At 42.6% G+C, this 12,964-nt stretch overlaps 1 protein-coding gene across 1 annotated transcript; it reads left to right on the top strand.

Moving 5' to 3' along the window:
- The first annotated feature begins 352 nt into the window (after window positions 1–352).
- LOC141272680 (glucose-6-phosphatase catalytic subunit 1-like) lies at window positions 353–12,508 on the top strand. The gene is made up of 5 exons (XM_073683638.1): window positions 353–654; window positions 5,354–5,463; window positions 7,024–7,123; window positions 8,125–8,240; window positions 8,489–12,508. The coding sequence occupies exons 1-5, from the start codon at window positions 425–427 to the stop codon at window positions 8,998–9,000; spliced, it is 1,068 nt and encodes a 355-aa protein (XP_073539739.1). The 5' UTR covers window positions 353–424; the 3' UTR covers window positions 9,001–12,508.
- The last annotated feature ends 456 nt before the right edge of the window (window positions 12,509–12,964 follow it).

The raw sequence follows: 12,964 nt of genomic DNA, 5'->3' as shown, positions 1-12,964 counted from the left end.
ACATAGTATAATAGCAATAGCAGTATCAGAAATTTAGGTGTCAGCAAACAAGTGGGAAGATTACAGGTAGTAATTTCCTTCGAGAAGCAATTGTTTGCTATATAATCTCAAAGTCTCATCCTCTGAATGCTTCACCTCATAAAGACTAAGGATGCCCTAGCACATAAGCAGGTTTAGAACAACAGGGCCATATCTAAGCAGAGAGGAACAGCATGCTAATCATTGATTAGGAAAAAGGCAGTGAATGGCCAAAATGAGAAGATATGTTGGAAAATGGAGTGATGAAATATTTGTTTGAGGTCTCTTGTTTGAAGAGTTGGTTGGGAGGGAGGCATTGGGAACAGGCTATATAAGCCTGGTGACAAAGATGTACTTTGGTTTGTCCCAGATGAAAAACTCTGTCTGCTAGGGAGAAGTTTGGAGGATGGAGGTGAGCATGGACTTAGTTCATGCTACAGGAATCTCCATAGTTAGGTATCTGCAGAAGAATTTCATGACTTTCCAAGAGTGGTTTGTATTTGTCTCACATGCAGCTGATCTTAGAAATACCTTCCATATCTTCTTTCCTATATGGTTCCATCTGTGTGAGTCTGTGGGTATCAAACTTGTATGGGTGGCTGTAGTTGGCGACTGGCTCAACCTTGTCTTCAAATGGTGAGTACTCAACTGCAACAACACTTGCATTCTAGAATATCCCCAGCATACAATAAACTATATTTGTTATTAGTTTGTTAGCTTTATCTTAGCACTGTCATTATGGGTTAGATCAATAGCTTTATATGTGATAGATATTGTGCATAATAAAGGGGGTCTGCGGGGCCACTAATGACACACCTCTGGTGCTCCACATCCTCTTCATAAATTACTTTGAAATCCTGCTTAACCTTATGACATCTGCCATTGACAATGAACTTGATCATATTTGGACCTGTCCAGGTGTTCCCTGCAGAGAACATGTGGTGACTTCCCACGTTCGTGTGCTTAGGGAATACGCTAAGCACGCTCCCAGAGACTGCTGATGAAGGGGATCCATAAATAGTTACTAAACAGAATTAATGGGGCAAACATAATATTGTTATTAAGTCCCAAGAATAGAAATGAACACCCTCACTTTCCACATCATCATCAAAATCTCTTGGTGCAAGCAAACAGTATTTCACATATACTGTAAATAAATATATATACACTAGATGGTGGCCCGATTCTAACGCATTGGGTATTCTAGAATAGGTATGCGGCCGACCGGGCGCAATCAGCAGAGCGGTATTTAAATTTGGTGCCAAAATCGCTGATTGGTCGAGGCCGGCAACCGCGACCAATTAGCAAAGCAGTGTTAAAATTTGGCGCCTATATCGCAGATTGGTCACGGCCGGCAGTCGCGACTAATCAGCAGAGCGGGGTTTAAATTTGGCGCCAATAATGCTGATTGGTCGCGGCCAGCGAACGCGACCAATCAGCAGAGCGGGGTTTAAATTTGGCGGCAATAATGCTGATTGTTTGCGGCCGGCGGTCGCGACCAATCAGCAGAGCGTTATTTAAATTTGGCACCAATAATGGTGATAGGTCACGGCCGCGACTAATCAGCAGAGCGGTGTTTAAATTTGTCGCCAATAATGCTGGTTATTCGTGACCGGTAACCGCGACCAATGAGCAGAGCGGTGTTTAAATATGGTGCCAATATCGCTGATTGGTCGCGGCCGGCCACCACGACCAATCAGCGAAGCAGTGTTTAAATTTGGCACCAATATCGCTGATTGGTCACGGCCGGTGGTTGCGACTAATCAGCAGAGCGAGGTTTAAATTTGGCGCCAATACTGCTGATTGGTTGCGGCCGGCGACCGCGACCAATCAGCAGAGCGGTGTTTAAATTTGGCGCCAATACTGCTGATTGGTTGCGACCGGCGACCGCGAGCAATCAGCAGAGCGTTGTTTAAATTTGTCACCAAAATTGCTGATTGGTCGCGGCCGGCCACCGCGACCAATCAGCAGAGCGTTGTTTAAATTTGGCACCAAAATCGCTGATTGGTCGCGGCCGGTGGTCGCGACCAATCAGCAGAGCGGGGGTTAAAATTTGGCGCCAATACTGCTCATTGGTCGCGGCCGGCGACCGCAACCAATCAGCAGAGCGTTGTTTAAATTTGGCGCCAATCTCGATGATTGGCCGTGGCTGGCGGCCGCGACCAATCAGCAGAGCGGTGTTTAAATTTGGCGCCAATCTCGCTGATTGGTAGCGGTCGCCGGCGGCCGCGACCAATCAGCACAGCGGTGTTTAAATTTAGCGCCAATCTCGCTGATTGGTCGCGGCCGGCCACCGCGACCAATGAGCAGAGCGGCGTTTAAATTTGCAGGCTATATCGCTGATTGGTCGCGGCCGGCGACCGCGACCAATCAGCAGAGCGCCGTTTAAATTTTCCGCCGATATCGCTGATTGGTCGCGGTGGCCGGCCGAGACCAATCAGCAGAGCGGCGTTTAAATTTGCCGCCCATCTCGCCGATTGGTCGCGGCCGGCCACCGCGACCAATCAGCAGAACGGCATTTAAATTTGCCGCCCATCTCGCTCATTGGTCGCGGCCGGCCACCGCGACCAATCAGCAGAGCGGCGTTTAAATTTGCCGCCCATCTCGCTGATTGGTAGCGGCCAGCCACCGCGACCAATCAGCACAGCGGCGTTTAAATTTGCCGCCCATCTCGCTGATTGGTCGCGGCCGGCCACCGCGACCAATCAGCAGAGCGGCGTTTAAATTTGCCGCCCATCTCGCTGATTGGTCGCGGCCGGCCACCGCGACCAATCAGCGTCGCATTAGTGTGGGCCCGGGAGCGGCGCTGCTTGTGCGTCTCCATATTAGCGAGGACCGGGGAGCGGCGCTGCCTGTGCGGCTCCTTCTGCTGCGAGAAGCCGGGAGATGAGCGGCTACTCGCAGCAGAAGCATCCCGACCGGCGGCGCCGCTCCCCGGTCCTCCGTTCACACTTGCTGTTGGGAGATCAGCGGGCCAAGCCGCTGATCTTCCAACGTTAGCCGCATGGAGGTCAGCGGCGCCGGTCGGGGTAGTTGTGCAGCTAGCGCCGCTCATCTCCCCGCTGCATCGCCACTGACCTCCGTCCGGCAGATGAGCCGCTAACGGCCGCCATCTTTTTTCAGAAATCGCGCGGCGCTGATTGGCCGCTGCCGGACCAATGAGCGACGCGGGATTTCCTGGACAAACATACAGACAGACAGAAAGACAGACAGAAAGACAGACAGACAGATAGACAGACAGACAGACAGACGGGATAAGACAATTATATATATAGATATATATGTATATTTATACAGTACAGACCAAAAGTTTGGACACACCTTCACATTTAAAGATTGTTCTGTATTTTCATGATTATGAAAATTGTACATTCACACTGAAGGCATCAAAACTATGAATTAACACATGTGAAATTATATACTTAACCAAAAAGTGTGAAACAACTGAAAATATGTCTTATATTCTAGGTTCTTCAAAGTAGCCACCTTTTGCTTTGATGACTGCTTTGCACACTCTTGGCATTCTCTTGATGAGCTTCAAGAGGTAGTCACCGGAAATGGTTTTCACTTCACAGGTGTGCCCTGTTAGGTTTAATAAGTGGGATTTCTTGCCTTATAAATGGGGTTGGGACCATCAGTTGTGTTGTGCAGAAGTCAGGTGGATACACAGCTGATAGTCCTACTGAATAGACTGTTAGAATTTGTATTATGGCAAGAAAAAAACAGCTATGTAAAGAAAAACGAGTGGCCATCATTACTTTAAGAAATGAAGGTCAGTCAGTCTGAAAAATTGGGCAAACTTTGAAAGTGTCCCCAAGTGCAGTTGCAAAAACCATCAACCATCAAGCGCTACAAAGAAGCTGGCTCACATGAGGACCGCCCCAGGAAAGGAAGACCAAGAGTCACCTCTGCTTCTGAGGATAAGTTTATCCGAGTCACCAGCCTCAGAAATCGCAGGTTAACAGCAGCTCAGATTAGAGACCAGGTCAATGCCACACAGAGTTCTAGCAGCAAACACATCTCTACAACAACTGTTAAGAGGAGACTTTGTGCAGCAGGCCTTCATGGTAAAATAGCTGCTAGGAAACCACTGCTAAGGACAGGCAACAAGCAGAAGAGACCTGTTTGGGCTAAAGAACACAAGGAATGGACATTAGACCAGTGGAAATCTGTGCTTTGGTCTGATGAGTCCAAATTTGAGATCTTTGGTTCCAACCACCGTGTCTTTGTGCGACTCAGAAAAGGTGAACGGATGGACTCTACATGCCTGGTTCCCATCGTGAAGCATGGAGGAGGAGGTGTGATGGTGTGGGGGTGCTTTGCTGGTGACACTGTTGGGGATTTATTCAAAATTGAAGGCATACTGAACCAACATGGCTACCACAGAATCTTGCAGCGGCATGCTATTTCATCCGGTTTGCTTTAGTTGGACCATCATTTATTTTTCAACAGGACAATGACCCCAAACACACCTCCAGGCTGTGTAAGGGCTATTTGACCCAGAAGGAGAGTGATGGGGTGCTACGCCAGATGACCTGGCCTCCACAGTCACCAGACCTGAACCCAATCGAGATGGTTTGGGGTGAGCTGGACCGCAGAGTGAAGGCAAAAGGGCCAACAAGTGCTAAGCATCTCTGGGAACTCCTTCAAGATTGTTGGAGGACCATTTCCGGTGACTACCTCTTGAAGCTCATCAAGAGAATGTCAGGAGTGTGCAAAGCAGTCATCAAAGCAAAAGGTGGCTACTTTGAAGAACCTAGAATATAAGACCTATTTTCAGTTGTTTAACACTTTTTTGTTAACTATATAATTCCACATATGTTAATTCATAGTTTTGATGCCTTCAGTGTGAATGTACAATTTTTATCTTCATGAAAATACAGAAAAATCTTTAAATGAGAAGGTGTGTCCAAACTTTTGGTCTGTACTGTATATATATATTCATACATATATCATTCTAAATGTATTTCTATATAACTATATTAGATCAAAATTTTACTAGAATGTACCTGGAGTGTAAACTTTAGATTTACAGATTAAGATTTTCACTAATCTTTTCTGAGACTTATTTTCTCTTCCTTTCAGTATGTTCAATGCCTGGTAATGATGAATCCCTTACAGGTTCATAATTAGAAATACTAGCTATCAAGTGTCCAGAGTAGAATAGAAATAAGTTGCAATACTAGAAACAGCTAAAAAAATAATTTTTTTTACTATATCTATTAAGAAAAAAATGTAGCCATAGTCAATGCTGGCACACACTGGCATAATGTCCATCAGCTATAACTGAGGAAAGTAAAGTGATTAATAAAATATCCAAAATATTTCACTACAGGATCCTTTTCGGACAAAGGCCTTACTGGTGGGTACATGAGACATCCTATTATGGCAATGTCTCGTCTCCAGAAATTATGCAGTTCCCTGTAACCTGCGAAACTGGACCAGGTAAGAACTGTGTCTTGAAGTGATAGAAGCATTCCAGTTTTTATTGTGCCAGGTTTGCCCAGATGTATCCTAAGTCGGCATATGGATGGCTTGTCAACACTAGATATAGTCTGTTTAACAATTAAACCCTAATTCAGATCTTCCTCAAACAAGTGCCCTGAGCTCCTACTACTTAAAAATACTGGAACAATAGGCATCAAACTCAACGGTAGTAAAGACCCCCATACACTAGACTAATGTCGGCAGAACCCTGTGATATTGATGGCCAGTGGTCTAATGTGTATGTTGACGCCAGTGGACTAATGATTGGGAGAGATATCAATCGTGCATGTCTGATTTCGGACTGCTGATTGCATTGTTCTGTCAGATATAAGCTATCAGCCGAGATCTCAGCGGCTTTCTCATAGAGAACACAAGAGTACTCGGCCAAAAAAGCGCTCATGTGTATGCGAGAGTCGACTGAGATGGCAGCCAGGGGCCCAGGAGCTAAGGGGGCTAATACCACCTCCAAAGCAGGTGGAATTGTGAATTAGCCTGAGCTAGGTCTTCAAAGGGCCCATATATTGTTCTTGCACAGGGGCCCTATGTCCATCACTGGGCCAAACTATAGGCCAAAGTACTGTTCAGCCAACAGCCATCTTAGGTGTATGGCCGGCTTAACACTGTTATAGCAAATGCAAATTATCTCTCTTGTAGAATATAAAAAACTCACAAGTACCACCTAGGAGATAAAACAAGTCAAAGGCTTGTTAAAGTGAATCTGTAGAGTCAGGGGCCCTGATTCCAGTGATATATCACTTACTGGGCAGCTTACTATAGTTTTGATAAAATCACTGTTTTATTAGCAGGAGATTATCACTAGAGGACTAGTAAACCTGCTGCCATGTAGTCCTCCATATTTATAAGCTCTGTATAATACTTTCTCCACCACTGATTAGCTGCTTTCTGACTATATACAGTACATACACAGACTGCTGACAATTAGAGGTGTGGGCGGAGTTATACAGAGCTCAGCATTTAGAGAACTGCTAGATCTGCAGCACATAAAACAGTGATTTTGTCAAAACTGCAGCAAGCAGCCCAGTAAGTAACATATCACTGGAATCAAGGTCTCTGCCCTTTCATCATGCTGCTCTGAGATGGAGCAGCAAAACTTGATGAAATATTACCTTTAAAGAGTCTGACATTGAATTGTGCTTCCTCTCCCCCTAGGTGTTAATTAGTAAGATAGTTCCTTTGTTCTGTGAGAAAGCTAATTTGCATAAATTTATCCCATGGATTATTGACAATATGACTCCATACTCGTCTGGTCTTTTCAAGGAGAACCAGTGCTTCCACCAAGTATGTTATACCAAAGAAACTAACGCAAAATAATTGCAATATTTATCGACATTTGAAAACTTTTTGTTTCCTGTTTGCACACATCACCCTGTCCATAATGATGGTTCAGTATAGCTGACCACTGAAAAACTAGTAGAACCTCTACACAAAACATTCTTTGGGTTAGAATGGCATAAACCCTCCCATCCTAAGGATTTCCTGCTTTCTTTCTAATCTCAGGAAGTCCATCAGGGCACGCCATGGGCTCCTCATCAGTGTACTATGTAATGACATGTGCTGCGATCTCTCTTCTGCAAAGCCACACCACCTTCAAAAAACGGTGAGTGATGAGAAAACTTTGGCTGAACTTATCGCTTGTGAGATATAAACAGTCCTTCTACTCACCTAATAAATGTCTTCCTCACATTGGAAGTTTACAACATAAGTCTTACTTCAAACACTGTGGCAGGAAAGAACTTTGCAGAAGTAATATTAACATCATCATTAAATTATCACTGGTAAACAAAGCTATTTCATCAGAGCCAAACTTTAGGTTTGGTTTAGACCCACAATTATAAATATGGATCATTATGTTGATCGCAGAGTATCCTGCTGCGGGACCCTCAATGCTTAGCTTATCTTTGGGCAAGTGTTCTTTACTACAGGTGAATTGAAGTATTACTCAATTGGTGTGAATCGATTTGCACGACCCAGTCCATTGGCCACAACAGTAATCTCTGACCTCTAGACAGGAGCCATGACATGAGAACCACCTCTTACCTACCGACATAGTTCTTCTTTTGATTAGCCGGCATGGCACGACAGCGTGAAGAATACATGTGATGTCGGGCAATACTGGATAATCAAAAGAAGAGCTGCAGATGTTGTCAAGTAAGAGGTAGTACTCCTGGCTCCCATCCAACAGGCAGAGTTTGCTGTTGTGGCCGATGGACCAGACTGTGCAAATTGATTCGGAAAAACTCTACTCAACAAACACTCTTTGTAACTACCATCTACCCTGGCTAGTAGAGTCTAAAGACAGAAAGACCCTCTTACTCTTCACTATTTTAAAATAGTTTTCCTAAGTGAGATAACTTGTTAAATGGGTTGGACCATATTCTGAGTAGCAGATTGCGATATGCTTAAATTTTGGTCTGCTTTACCATTTACACTCAGAGGTATCTAGTTGCTTCCATGTTAAACAAGATAATGAATCTACTCTTTAGCCTCAACAATGTTGGCCAGATTTTGTGGTGGATCCAACATATGTCTAGTACTTTCAGATGTAATTGGTTTTGTGGTCTATAGGCATATACACTAATAATCTTGCTTGAACTCTAGGTGTCAACGTTGGGCCTTGTGGGCTTTCTTTTGGATAGTCCAAATCAATGTTTGCCTATCTAGAGTGTTTGTGGCTGCACATTTTCCCCATCAGGTCATTGCTGGTGTTATTTCAGGTATGTAAAGAATTTTATATTGGAAAACATGTTTTAAATTTATGCTTGAAAAAGATTACATTTTGGACCCTACATAAGGTATGTATGACTTAAATCAATGCGATGTATAACATTTACAATTCGATGATGGCGCAAGAGTATTTTTTCAATGTTTACTCACATACCAAGCATTTTTTGGATCATGTTAATGGTATTAAAGCTATTGACCCTATCCAATAATGATTATTACTTGTTGGTTTTGTTTCCAGGAATTGTGGTGGCCAAAGTGTTTAATCACCTACAAATTATATACAACATCAACTTGAAAAAGTACTGGTATACCACTCTTTTCCTCTTCTCCTTTGCACTGGGCTTCTACTTGTTGCTCAAGCTTTTTGATGTTGACCTTTTGTGGACCCTTGACAAAGCATCACATTGGTGTTCCAAGCCAGAGTGGATTCATATGGACTCTACACCATTTGCTGGCCTGATAAGGAATCTAGGTATTTTCCTCGGCTTGGGACTAGCCTTAGACTCTCAGATGTACAAGTACAGTTGCAAGGAGAAACAAGGAACTGACTTTATGTTCCGTCTCAGCTCCATCATGACTTCTCTAGTTGTTCTTCACGTCTTTGACTCCATTGAACTTCCATCTGATGTGGAGATGGTCTTCTATGTTCTTTCATTCTTCAAGAGCATAGCTGTTCCTTTAACCACTGTAGGAATTGTTCCTTACTGTGTCTCACTTGTAATAAGGGGACAAGATAAGAAGGTCTTGTGAAACAAAGTTTTAAGAACCTACTGGATAAAACATTTATTTTAAAATATGCCATCGCTTCACAATATTGCAATATTGAACAATGGATGATTTCATTATGTGTAAATGTTTTAGTATGTTTTTGACGTGTTTCCCAGGTTTTGAAGTTCTGTGTATCAATCACTCACTGTATGGAATGCATGATATGGATGAGGTCTGGCCGCAGCCTTCCAGCTCTTCATCTCTCTTCCTTAATGTTTAGACAATGCTGTTATACAAAAGTGTGATTCGTGTTTGGTTGATGAAAAGCATACGGACCTCCTCATCTTAATATCAACTGTTAAAGAGACATTATCTATTAGAATTGATGGATATAGCCAAGTACAACATACAACTCTCAGGTATCCTGGGCAGCATAGAGAGCAAATAGAGTGGCAGTGACCACAACTTTCGAGAACATCCTGTCCTTTTCATCTCTAGTGTTTTGACGCAATAGGAGCGCTTCATAGTGTAATAACAAATAGCAAGGTAAATAGAGAAGTGCTCATCAAAGGTGGTTGTGAATAATCCAGGCGCTACACTTTACAGAGCTTATTATTGTGGTTCCAGGTTTCACTGCAGACACAACCCTCGGGCCTTTTCAACTCCCAGACAAACTCCAAGATATGTGAATAAATAGCACAAGGACAAAAAACAGGTTTTAAAAAAAATAGGTGTTGCCATGTACCATAAAAAGTGTTAAAGTAAAAGTACATAAAAAATAACACTTTTTTATGGTGTATGAATGTGCCTATTACACTCCTCAATATTGAAAGTGCAAGAAAAAGTCATTATATTGAAATCAAAATATTGATAGATATGCTAATGATGAAAAAAGAAACAACATTTTCTAAACATTTTGATTTATTCAGCATTGAGTTTGAGCATGGTGTGCAGAAATATATGTGTTTACACGTTTTGTCATGCGATCAATGAGATTATTATTGGTTGTCTCAGGAACGTTCCATCACGCTGAATGCACTTGGGCAAGCAAATCATCAAGATCCGCTGCTGGCAGCATCCTTTGCAATTGCCAATTAATGACATCCCAGATGTGCTCGACGTGAGACAAGTCTGGAAGGCTGCAGGCCATGGTAGCATGTTTAGGCCATGCAGGCTGCTTACTGATTCTACTGGTTCCACAACAAAATCAATGTAACGTCGAGTTGTTAATGTACCTTGAAGGCATCTTCAAGGAGTTGCACATGTGATCTCACCAGATTTGAAGACTGTACCAATGATTCCATGACTGATTCATTCTGTACTGCAAGTGAAATTGGACATCACAAAGCAAGTCTAAAGCATCAGTGTCTACAGAAACCATCAGAAGGCATTTTTATGACTTTGGACTATGAGCCAGATGTCCAGTTACAGTTGTTCCATTGACCTTAAGTCACCGCTTTTAAAGGCTATAATGGTGAAGAGCAACATGGCAATAGAGGCGGGTATGCAGGTTTATTATCTTCAGTGATGAGTTTCGCTTTCGTTTTGAGGGAAATGATACTCAGGGATTGATCTGCACACATCATGGGTAATACCATGAAAGGGCCTTCCTGAGGGAACTTGACACTCGTCTTACTCCTGGAATTATGATGTAGGTCACATAATGTACAGTAGCCAGACCCCTCTAGTCTTCATTCCAGATATAATAACATCTCGAGTTACATTGATTTGGTTGTGGGACATTTTTCAATATGCCACTGCTAGGTTGCATGTTGCTGCTCATACCACTTTGCTATCATGGCCAACAGTGTCTCTGGACTTGTGATCTATCATGCACATCTGGGGTGTTGTTGGTCGGCAATTGCAAAGGAAGCTGCCAGCAGCAGGTCTTGATGATTTTCTTGCCCAAGTCTATTCAATGTGGAAGAACATTCCCCAACCATTGATAACCTCATTGATAGCAGCCAAGTTGTGTAAGAGCAGAGATTTCCACATGTGGCGCTCATACTCTATACTGAATATATTGTGATGTTTTGAAAATATTTTTTCCATTTTTTCATCATTTGCAAATTATTAACAATTGTCTATCAATCCTGTCATTTCTATAACTCCACTGTTTTTTCTTTTCGGTGATGCAATATCAATGTTGAGGAGTGAATTTTAGAACCTGCTTTTTATCTTTGTGCTATTTATTCACATAGGTGAGAGTTACTCTGGTGTTTGAATTTCTGAAAAAAATATTTTTATTGTATATCAATCAAGCTAGCAGGTTTTTGTTATGTAATCTAAGAGCAGCATGATGTAGGGTAAGAGAGCCTGATTCCAGCGATGTATTACTTACTGGACTAATTTTAGTAGTTTTGATAGAATCCCTGTTTTCTCTGTGGTAGATATAGCAGTGGTCAGAACACTGAGCTGTGTATAACCCCGCCCACGCCACTGATTGGAAGATTCCTGTGTACACTGTACATTATCCAGTGCTGCCAATCAGAGGTGGTGTCAGGGTTACACATTAGCTAGACTGGCTTGCACATGACACCTAGTCCTCTAGTGATAATCTCCTGTTGATAAAACACTGATGGTATTGAAACTACAGAGCACAGACTAGTAATGGCACATCCCTAGAATCAGGCTCTCTGCCACTACATTTTGCTGATCTCAGATTAAATAGCAAAAATTTGGCAACAGATTCCCTTTAATGCTGGTCTATTTAATTGGAAAGAGTCTTTAAATACACAACCACATCGCCACCAAAAAGAAGGAATAAGTCTCAAGATTTCAGGATATCCCAGCAATTTTACCTTCAATAGGCTGGTTTACATGTTATAAAAGTCATCAGAATATACCGTTATAGCCCATGCACGCTATCATATTATATATGTGTATTCCATAGATCAATAATGTAGCATCCATATTGTCCATATTATAGCTTGATTGCACCTAGATTCTCTCTAAGGTTCGCATTATTTAATGCCATAATAAGGTAGGTATTCCATCCTAAAAGGATCATTTCCATATGGTGGTACGTAGAATGCCTGTGGGTCCATAACACACAAGTATAGGGAGGAATATAGGGCCCTAGGTACATCCACCCAAAAGAACATGATGTCTCTTGACTTAACAACCTTCTCAGCGCTTATCCCATGCTCTGAAGAATCCCATTACACAAAATATTAGACATTTAAGACTAAAATTAGGCAAGGATTGGCCCATTCGTTCCAGAACTTCATAATTGTCCTGTTGCTAAACTTTTGGGTCAGTTGGTGGATTTAGCTCATGTATTAATAGCTACAAATAAAACATCCCTCTAATGATGAATGACCAGAGAATGATGTAATTACTGTATAATAAATGACTAGTGTGATATAATAGATTAACTGACATGTGATGTAACATGATGCTGATGTTACCGGTCATACCTAATGTTTACAGTTATTAGATAAGCAATGCTTACATTTTCCATAGCCATGAATCAGTCATGTATTACTCTTTTTTTTGTATGTTTTGTATATTTTCACCTGAAAACCACTAAATAAAAAGTGTTTGATAATTGATGTTTGTTGATTGGCAGTACAAGCAAGCCCATACAATTCCATACTACAGGGTATGATGACTTAAAGGGTTATTGTCATTCCCTTTGTTTAGGAGTGCACCTAGGGCCACCATCAGGGCATTACTGCCCTTACTGGTAAGTAAACATAAGAGCTTCTGCTCACTGGGCCCCAGCGTATAATAAAGTAGCATGCGCCGGCACGCTGCCATCGGCGGAGCACATCTCAGCGCTGTTGGCCTTCTTGGAGCTCCATGGTCATCAAAACTGAACGGCTGTGCAGCTTCAAGGGAGTCACTCCGCCTCTTCTGTGACGCGCTGGTGATGGCATGTACGTGATGACGTCATTGTGTACGCGCCGGCATGTACACGCGCTACTCGCCGGGATACCAGTCCAGAAGTGGAGCTGCAGGGGATCGTATGAGAGGTAAGTATGCAAAACTATTTTGTTTTCAT

This window comes from Phyllobates terribilis, unplaced genomic scaffold (assembly GCF_046119375.1).
Source record: "Phyllobates terribilis strain yellow unplaced genomic scaffold, ASM4611937v1 Scaffold_5__5_contigs__length_657084704, whole genome shotgun sequence".
Taxonomy (NCBI): Eukaryota; Metazoa; Chordata; class Amphibia; order Anura; family Dendrobatidae; genus Phyllobates; species Phyllobates terribilis.
Note: the sequence above shows the minus strand (reverse complement) of the source record. Positions and strands in the feature narration are given on the sequence as shown.

Excerpts from the sequence above, each read along its gene's own strand:
- LOC141272680 (XM_073683638.1), top strand. The coding sequence starts at position 425 with ATGGAGGTGAGCATGGACTTAGTTCATGCTACAGGAATCTCCATAGTT. Across the intron at positions 655-5,353 it reads CTCAACCTTGTCTTCAAATG|GATCCTTTTCGGACAAAGGC; the intron begins GTGAGTACTCAA and ends ATTTCACTACAG. Across the intron at positions 8,241-8,488 it reads CATTGCTGGTGTTATTTCAG|GAATTGTGGTGGCCAAAGTG; the intron begins GTATGTAAAGAA and ends TTTTGTTTCCAG.